We start from the raw sequence: 10,551 nt of genomic DNA on the forward strand, positions 1-10,551 counted from the left end.
GTAAAGGACATCCCTTATTGTGAGCCAGTTGTGTAAAGGACATCCCTTATTGTGAGCCAGTTGTATAAAGGACATCCCTTATTGTGAGCCAGTTGTATAAAGGACATCACTTATTGTGAGCCAGTTGTATAAAGGACAGCCCTTATTGTGAGCCAGATGTGTAAAGGACATCCCTTATTGTGAGCCAGTTGTGTAAAGGACAGCCCTTATTATGAGCCAGTTGTGTAAAGGACAGCCCTTATTGTGAGCCAGATGTGTAAAGGACAGCCCTTATTGTGAGCCAGTTGTATAAAGGACATCCCTTATTGTGAGCCAGTTGTATAAAGGACATCCCTTATTGTGAGCCAGTTGTGTAAAGGACAGCCCTTATTGTGAGCCAGATGTGTAAAGGACAGCCCTTATTGTGAGCCAGTTGTATAAAGGACAGCCCTTATTGTGAGCCAGTTGTATAAAGGACAGCCCTTATTGTGAGCCAGTTGTATAAAGGACATCCCTTATTGTGAGCCAGTTGTATAAAGGACAGCCCTTATTGTGAGCCAGTTGTATAAAGGACAGCCCTTATTGTGAGCCAGTTGTATAAAAGACAGCCCTTATTGTGGGCCAGTTGTATAAAGGACAGCCCTTATTGTGAGCCAGTTGTATAAAGGACAGCCCTTATTGTGAGCCAGTTGTATAAAGGACAGCCCTTATTGTGAGCCAGTTGTATAAAGGACAGCCCTTATTGTGAGCCAGTTGTATAAAGGACAGCCCTTATTGTGAGCCAGTTGTATAAAGGACAGCCCTTATTGTGAGCCAGTTGTATAAAGGACATCCCTTATTGTGAGTCAGTTGTGTAAAGGACATCCCTTATTGTGAGCCAGTTGTATAAAGGACATCCCTTATTGTGAGCCAGTTGTATAAAGGACATCCCTTATTGTGAGCCAGTTGTATAAAGGACAGCCCTTATTGTGAGCCAGTTGTATAAGGGACATCCCTTATTGTGAGCCAGTTGTATAAAGGACAGCCCTTATTGTGAGCCAGTTGTATAAAGGACAGCCCTTATTGTGAGCCAGTTGTATAAAGGACATCCCTTATTGTGAGCCAGTTGTATAAAGGACAGCCCTTATTGTGAGCCAGTTGTATAAAGGACAGCCCTTATTGTGAGCCAGTTGTATAAAGGACAGCCCTTATTGTGAGCCAGTTGTGTAAAGGACATCCCTTATTGTGAGCCAGTTGTATAAAGGACAGCCCTTATTGTGAGCCAGTTGTATAAAGGACATCCCTTATTGTGAGCCAGTTGTATAAAGGACAGCCCTTATTGTGAGCCAGTTGTGTGAAGGACAGCCCTTATTGTGAGCCAGTTGTATAAAGGACAGCCCTTATTGTGAGCCAGTTGTATAAAGGACAGCCCTTATTGTGAGCCAGTTGTGTAAAGGACATCCCTTATTGTGAGCCAGTTGTATAAAGGACAGCCCTTATTGTGAGCCAGTTGTATAAAGGACAGCCCTTATTGTGAGCCAGTTGTATAAAGGACAACTCCTTTTTCTGTATGCAAATGAGCTGCTTCCTTCAACACAATAATCTTATAAGAGACAGTGTAATGTAGTAGCAGGGAAATTGCTGGCTAGTTCCCCAGGGAATGGTCGAAAATAGGGACTACCTGGCAGGTAGTCTACCTACCAGGTAGTATCTATTTCTTGTTTCCTATCTGTCTGCCAAGCAGATTTCTTATCTGTATTTATACGTCTCCAGTCAGCTGTGTGAGTGAGGAATTACTTGAATTAATTAGTATATCGTCCCCACCTGTATATGTGTACTACTACTATTACTACTACTACTTCTACTACCAGATTTACCATTAATTCTTTTTCTTCCTCTCTTGATTCCGTCCCTGTCCCCCTTCACCTATATATACTGGTTCCCTCAATCTTTTGTGCTAGTGTGACTTTGTAAATGGTCCAAGTCCGACCGAAACGTTGTCGTAAGTTCCTCCTATGGGAAGGTTGTATATATATATATATGTCGTGCCGAATAGGCAGAACTTGCGATCTTGGCTTAAATAGCAACGCTTATCTTGCCATATAGGACAAGTGAAAATTTATGTATGCAATAATGTCGCCAAAATCATTCTGAACCCAACGAAAAAAATATATTTCACTGTGTTTGTTTAGTATTAAATTATTGTAAACAAATCTAAAATATATTTAGTTGGGTTAGGTTAAAATAAATTGTTCTTGTTATAATAAGGTTAGGTAAGTTTTCGAAGATTCTTTTGGAGCAAAATTAACAATTTTAACTTCAACATTAATGAAAAAAATATATCTTTAAACATATAAGAGAAAATTTTAGAAAGGACTTAATTTTAAATGAGTTCTTGCTAATTGACCAGTTTTGCATATTCGGCACGACATATATATATATATATATATATATATATATATATATATATATATATATATATATATATATATATATATATATATATATAGATATATATATATATATATATATATATATATATATATATATATATACATACATACTGTGTGTAGTGAGTGACAATAGCATGACTGATGTACTATTGATTACTAGGTGGGTGTTAAGTGCAGCTACAAACTTAGTAATAAATGGCAAAATATTCGTCACGCTAAGTGTTGTAGATGCTGGGAAAAAATGTTACTGAGATTTATCCAGCACTTGTATTTCTTTAATTGTAATATTTTTAGAGTTTGGCTGCCTCCCCATGATAATAATAATAATAATAATAATAATAATAATAATAATAATAATAATAATAATAATAATAATAATAATAATAATAATAGTGACAAAAAATAGAAAGAAAACTAACACATATGAACGAGACACTAAAATTATTTATGTATATTGCTAAAAAAAACTCATGAAAAATATATTGGGCGAGCCACAGCAATACTGCGCCTCCTCTAACACAAGAAATTCGGTAATTGTATATTGGGTGGCTTAAGAAATATGAGATTATTCTTTTGATGTAGTTGTATATACGATCGTTCGTGTAGAAACCGTGTGTTTGTTCGTGCTTGACATTACGTGAGCTGGTCATCCGTTAAACAATAGAATCCGTTAGACACACTCTCAGAGTCTACACACTGCTGTCAGTACTCACCTATATGTACTAACCTATATATGTACTCGCCTATATGTGGTTGCAATGGCTGAGTCACAACTCATGGCCCCGCTTCTTCGCTGGTCACTACTGGGTCTACACTCTCTTTCTTCCGGCACCACGAGCCTTATCTTACCTCTTCTTAAAGCTGTGTATGGATCCTGCTTCCGTTACTTGACTCTCCAGATTGTTGCACGTCCTGACAACTCTAGGCTGAAGAAATACTTCCTAACACCCCTATGACTTATTGGAGTTTTCAACTTCCAGTTGTGACCTCTTGTTACTGTGTCCCATTTCTGAAACATTATGTCCCTTGCGTCTTTATCTTCGCTCTGCATCTTGTGTCTTTATCGTCAGTATATCATTACATAAAACAATGGTATGTAGTGTAATGCTGAGACGATTGCAAAGTAAGAACCAGAGTATAATGTTTTCGTATCTCTTGTTTCCAGTATACAGGAAGTCCTCGCTTAACGTCGTCGATAGGTTCTTGGAAACTGTGACTTTAAGCGAAACGACGTATAACGAAACCAATTTTACGGCTGAGAGGGACGGCAGTAGTGCTTCAGACTCCATCACTATGGAGTATGTCGCTCTGTGGCGCTATAAAGTCGTATATTTGCTCTGTTATTGACATTATTATTATTTTAGGTATCACTTGCTTTCAAAATTATATAAGAAACACGCTATATATCATAAAAAACGAATACAAACAGCAATAAGGGAGGAAACTGATATAAGCGAACATGGAAAGTTCCTCAGATGCATGTCCTCCATCCAGATATTTAGAAGTCTTTCTATATTTTCCATTCCTAGCCGGGAATTGATTTGTTTTTCTCATCAACGTTGTAACGAAACGACGTTGAACGAAAAAATTTTAAATGAGGACTTCCTGAATTTCACCATGTAAACATTCATAACACCAGCTGTGTATGTATACATAGAGAACAATTCATAGATTAATGAAGGGGAGTGAGAGCCTGGAGCCTCCATTGATTACATCACGACCCACTTTCAACACACTAGAAGGGTCACACCTAAGGCAGTCGATACCTGAGACCTGGGGTCACCACCTGTCGCTACTCCGACGTTAGTTCACCTGACCTGGTTTTCTTTACATATAAGTTTCATCTATGCTCTTCCCCCCCCCTTCCCTTGCGCTGATTGACCCACATGGGTTTACAGCTTCACAAATTGCACAATTCTTGTTCTAGTTATTTTCTCTCTTCATAAGATGTATATCTGTCTACACCTGTCTATGTCACGGAGAGAGAGAGAGAGAGAGAGAGAGAGAGAAAGAGAGAGAGAGAGAGAGAGAGAGAGAGAGAGAGAGAGAGAGAGAGTACTCATCTATCTGTGGTCCTCCGGGTCGATTCACAGCTCCTGACCCCGCGTCTTCGCTGGTCTGAAAGACGCGTGTATGAGTGTCACAAGAGTACGCTCATTAGTGTACTATACTGAGGAATGCTTGTGGGTAGTGGAGAAGTTAGAGGCACAGAAGGCATAAGACAGCAACGTTTAAGGGGCCTTCCTTCCCCTCGTTGCTGTCAGCTACTGCACTAGACGAAATTAAATTTAAACATGAGAGGCAGCCACACAGTTGACTGGATGACTGCCGCCGCTGGTCACCTGCTACAATGCTCCAGTATAAATTTGTTGTTTTCCAGGAATAACTATTCAACAAAGTATGAGAACAACTTGAAAAACTGGAATTTTCTTATTACGAGGTCGAAATAGTTTGAGTAATTTGTAAATAAATAATTGATTGTCCATCGCGACCGCATGCCGTCAAACACTACGTATAGATCCGCCACTCTTGAAGGGGTAAGAATTATTATTGCTATTATTATTATCATGGAGGAGCTCTAAACCTGTAGGGATTATACAGAGCTTGTAGGGGGGAGGGGGATCGAAGGAATTCAGTCTCAGGAAACTGGAGCACAGATCCAATTCCCTAGATCAAGAGCCTCTCACCAAGGAACCTCCCTTGAGAGGAAAGGGTTAAGCAACAAATATATTTAGTTGCTTGAGGGCCCCTAAGTGGTGGTCGGGGCCCAAAGCAACCCTTGCGTCCACTTATCGGTATATTCTCCACCGGTTGTGGGCAGGAATGAGGATAAACAAGACTATACTCACCTCAGAAGTTAGTCATTAATTACTCTGTCTTCAGTATTACACCAGGTCATTCGGTGTGGCTCACGGTGTGGTTCACGTTGTGGTTCACGGTGTGGTTCACGGTGTAGTTCACCGGGGAAGTGATTTTGTGAGTGGCTGAGAAAGTTACTAAGGTGTAGTTGGTTGGCTAGGAATGCTAATAAGATGTGATTGGTTAAGTGAGAAAGTAACCAAAGTGTGGTTGGTGGGTAGAGGAAGTGTCTGATGCGTGACTGGTTACCTTTGAAAGTGACAGAGATGTGATTCGTTAGTAAAGTGCCTGAGGTATGATTGGTCGGGTGAAAAGGTGCCTGAGGTGTGATTAGTGTGGTCATTACCAGATCCTGAGTTACACCAACAAGTAAGATGCAATCATTATAGCCACGTTTCGCAGAGGCGATAACAAAGCGCTGCTGTATTGTATATGTATATGTATTGACAGCTGTATTCATGAGCTAGAGTAAACATGACGTCAGCGCACTAGCGCATACGCACTTGCTCCTCAAACTCTGCTAGTCTCCTAAATGCATTATAAAGGTGGATAAATAGCATAGCAATACTGAGTATAAACAAATCTATAATGAATGTTGACTGGTTAAAACATTGTAGACATATGTATGTGTACATCAGTCAATATCGCTCGTGCGTCCTCCTACCACAAGGGCCAAATTACCTCCCTTATATTCTTTTAATGTTATATAACATAGTGCTACGTTGATCATACTATCGGCTGGACGAGGTGTCTTCAGACGCGCTCGCCGCAGCCAGCCGGGAGGACGCGCCTTCAAGACTTAGTTGTACGGTTCCCTGTCCCGTTGAGCGAGTGATTTTCTCCTCGCCTCAGCCCACCGTAGCGCTCGAGCCCTCGAAGGCCGCGCGTGGAGTTTGTAGAACTCCATGTAACTGTTGAGGCTGTCTGCGTAGTGGTGCTTCGTGAGGAAGTCAAGACAAAAGCGACAACCTGGGGCCCCGATGGAGGAGTGGGTTTCTGTGATGGGGCCGGCCAGAGAACCATGATTGAAGACAGTGAAGTGACTTCAGTCTACGGTAGGAGCACATCATATTTCACTTACTGATTCCGACGGATGTACACTGTCATCCATCTCTCTCTCTCTCTCTCTCTCTCTCTCTCTCTCTCTCTCTCTCTCTCTCTCTCTCTCTCTCTCTCTCTCTCTCTCTCTCTCTCTCTCTCTCTCTCTCTCTCTCTCTCCTCCTGCTTCACTTTTCATACTTTACAATATATTTTGCCAGATTACTAATACATCGTTATATTACTTTCTAACTCAGCACTGAAAATCTAAGCTGGAGAGAAATGCTGTAAAGTACCCACACGGTGAAATAAGAGACACAAATGTAATAAAATGCGATCCTTTAGTAACGACGTTTCGCACACAAAATGGGCTTTATAAACTTACCAACAAATCAACCTCGAGGCTCAGCCTCCCTCTCCGGGTTCGTCCGTGACCTGAAAGTCTTAGATGGAGATTAACTGTGAAATAAATTCCTGAGCTATGATTCACCACTATACATATATATAAATATATAAACTCTAGCGAAAATTTACGTTTTGGAAGGATGATTTACTGAGGTAGGTGATCTTGGAAGTAACTTTGATGTATCGCGAAATTAGCCGGTGAGAGAAAAAAATAAGTCATAATATCGTGGTTATAAATGTAATTTCAGTAAGTGTAATAGACTAGTTGAAGAGGTGGTGTGGAGGGTAACACTATATACACAGTTTGAAGTATAGGTATGATCAAGGTCGTAGAGGCCAGGAATCGTTAAATCTGGTTTATATGAGACAGAATTAGGAGCTATGATTCGATCCCTACAAAGCACAACTATATTAGAATAATCCCCCACACACGTACAAGTGGAGGCAGGAGACACACATAACCTTAAGAGGTACGATAAAGATCATGGAGCAGGGAGAGAGTGGACCTAGTAGCAACCAGCATGACCAGGAGCTATGAATCGACCCCTGCAGCCACAACTGGGTGAGTACACACACACACACACACACACACACACACACACACACACACACACACACACACACACACACAAGGGAGACCCATCAATCCTTATATATTATATTCATGACTAGACGTGACTAGTACAAGTGACCATTTGAGTCAATGCTTCTACCTCTGAGTCATGACGCATTTATTCTCTCAAACATAATTTGACGTCTAGATATTCACAGGTATTTGCATATATAAGAGACGTCAAGGGAGGTACCTCTTGGCCTGTTAAGAAAGGTACCTCTTGACCTGTCAGGAGAGGTACCTCTTGACCTGTCAGGAGAGGTACTTCTTGACCTGTCAGGAGAGGTACCTCCTGACCTGTCAGGAGAGGTACCTTTTGACCTGTCTAGAGAGGTACCTCCTGACCTGTCAAGGGTAAATATGTGTGTTCTGGTGCGTAAGTCTTTGTGTTCTGGTGCGTATGTCTGTGCGTTCTGGTGCGTATGTCTGTGTGTTCGGGTGCGTATGTCTGTGTGTTCTGGTGCGTATGTCTGTGTGTTCTGGTGCGTATCTCTGAGTGTTCTGGTGCGTATGTATTTGTGTTATGGTGCGAGTCTGTGCGTTCTGGTGCGTGACTGTGTGCGCTGGTTCGTGTGTCTGTGTTCTGGTTAGTATGTCTGTGTGTTCTGGTGTGTGTGTCTGTTTCGTGTGTCTGTGTGTTCTGTTTCGTGTGTCTATGTGTTTTGGTGCGTGTGTCTGTGTGTTCTGTTGCGCATGTCTGTATTCTTCTGGGTATGTCTGTGCTTTGTGTGCACCCATCTCTTTGTACTCACCCACTTGTGGTTGCAGGGATCAGGTCATAGCTCCTGGCCCCGCCTCATGTGTGTAAATGTGTTCTAATACGTACGACCGTGTTTTTGTGCGTATGTCTGTGCTCTTGTGCGTATGTCTGTGTATTTTAGAGCGTATGTGTAACCATGGTGCAGCCCTTACCCTCGCTTCCCCTTCCCAACCCTTCCCCTCTCATTCTTACCCCCACCCTATTGGGTACCATTCCCCCACCCATCACTCCCTTTCTTTCGAAAAATTCAGGTCAAAGGGGTAAGTAAGGAGTGAGGCATGTATTGATTATCCTCCTCTCTTACCCTTTCCCTTTGACACCCCTTCCCTTACACACCCCTCCCTCCCTTCCTCCCTACTGCGTATCTCCCATTAGTATTTCCTTAATAATCCTTTAAAAGTGGTCAGAGACCGAACAGTGAGAGTCCAGCATGGTGTGAGACCATGGTCTGGGACCATGGTGTGAGACCATGGTCTGGGACCATGGTGTGAGACCATGGTCTGGGACCATGGTGTGAGACCATGGTCTGGGACCATGGTGTGAGACCATGGTCTGGGACCATGGTGTGAGACCATGGTCTGGGAACATGGTGTGAGACCATGGTCTGGGACCATGGTGTGAGACCATGGTCTGGGAACATGGTGTGAGACCATGGTCTGGGACCATGGTGTGAGACCATGGTCTGGGACCATGGTGTGAGACCATGGTCTGGGAACATGGTGTGAGACCATGGTCTGGGACCATGGTGTGAGACCATGGTCTGGGACCATGGTGTGAGACCATGGTCTGGGAACATGGTGTGAGACCATGGTCTGGGACCATGGTGTGAGACCATGGTCTGGGAACATGGTGTGAGACCATGGTCTGGGACCATGGTGTGAGACCATGGTCTGGGACCATGGTGTGAGACCATGGTCTGGGAACATGGTGTAAGACCATGGTCTGGGACCATGGTGTGAGACCATGGTCTGGGACCATGGTGTGAGACCATGGTCTGGGACCACTATGAAGTACCGACCAGGAAGCATTGTTAGTGCTTCACTTCAGAAGCAATTATCGCGATTATTTTAAACGTAAAATAATTACGTCATATAAAACACATCACCCTACGTAACAGCAGTACTTGGTGTGGTAGGCGGTGGTGGCGGTGGTGGTGGTAGGTGGTGGCGGTGGTAGGTGGTGGCGGTGGTGGTGGTGGCGGTGATAATAGGCAGTGGTAGGTAGTGGCGGTGGTAGTGGTGGTAGTAGGTGGTAGGTAGGTAATTAGCAGGTAGGTAGTAGTAGCAGTAGTAGTAGTTGTATTATTATTATTATTATTATTATTATTATTATTATTATTATTATTATTATTATTATTATTATTATTATTATTATTATTATCATCATTATCGTATGTAAAGTAAAAGGACACAAGTGCAACTAATGTGACATTTTATTGTGGCAACGTTTCGCTCTCCAGGAGCTTTATCAAGCCGTTACAGACAGTACATGGACACAGAGGATATATATAGGCTCAGAGTGAGGTGCAATACTAGTGGTAGTAGTAGTAGTAGTAGTAGTAGTAGTAGTAGTAGTAGTAGTAGTAGTAATACAATATGTTAGAACAATTAACTTGCACATGAGTAAAAGGATATAAAAGCTATTACTTGGGAAACATAAAAATAGGTTAGACAAATATTTCTATTAGAGGCTGGATAGAGAAGGTCTGTTTCAGTGTTGATCCTCTGTAATGTGCTTGTGTGGTATTAACAGGAGAGACTGTGTGATGGCAGGTTTACTGTTTTCAGGAGGATTCTTGCTAAAACTTCAGAGATGGTGAAGCTGCCTTTGTTTTGTTTAATTGTATTAGAAACAGCTATTAGTGAAGATTCAAGGCACTTGTGTCAGCGGAAATTAGTTTCTTTGATCACTAGTTGGGCGTCCCTGAACTTCATGAGATGATTGGTGGAATTTCGGTGTTGTACACAGGCGTTGTTCAGGTTATCGTTCCTACATGCGTAAATGTGTTCACTGGGAAGTGCCAAACCCGTAGTGATAATGTGGATTTATTCCTGGGGAAAAAAGTAAAGGTATTAACGTGAAGGTTGTGAAGTACGCAAGACACTCCTCCCTCCCTCTCTCTCTCTCTCTCTCTCTTACTCTCCCTCCTTCTCTCTTCCTCCCCAACTTCCCTCCCCCAGCCTTCTATTTTCTCCACCACTGACTCATACATCTAGATAAAACACGCTGGTTCTTACTCTAGATATCAATCGACAGTTCTCAGCAGACAACCTCGGTGTGGACTGCTCAACTTTCTTACTACTCAACCTTCTTACTACTCAACCTTCTTACTACTCAACCTTCTTACTACTCAACCTTCTTACTACTCAACCTTCTTACTACTCAACCTTCTTACTACTCAACCTTCTTACTACTCAACCTTCTTACTACTCAACCTTCTTACTACTCAGCATTCTTACTCAACT

The 10,551-nt window shown here is 42.2% G+C and overlaps 1 protein-coding gene across 2 annotated transcripts in view; it reads left to right on the top strand.

The window, feature by feature from the left end:
• LOC128694399 (caveolin-1-like) overlaps window positions 1–10,551 on the top strand; it is a 76,160-nt gene that overhangs the window by 32,144 nt on the left and 33,465 nt on the right. Inside the window, exon 1 of one of the 2 annotated variants that reach the window (XM_070097924.1) lies at window positions 6,041–6,325. The exons of the other annotated variant lie outside the window; for it this stretch is intronic. Within the exon in view, the coding sequence (XP_069954025.1) occupies window positions 6,292–6,325 (34 nt within the window). The 5' untranslated portion in view covers window positions 6,041–6,291. Of the gene's footprint in view, window positions 1–6,040; window positions 6,326–10,551 lie in introns of those variants that run through there. 2 annotated transcript variants of the gene reach the window in all.

The sequence above is a fragment of the Cherax quadricarinatus genome, chromosome 60 (assembly GCF_038502225.1).
Source record: "Cherax quadricarinatus isolate ZL_2023a chromosome 60, ASM3850222v1, whole genome shotgun sequence".
Lineage (NCBI taxonomy): Eukaryota > Metazoa > Arthropoda > Malacostraca > Decapoda > Parastacidae > Cherax > Cherax quadricarinatus.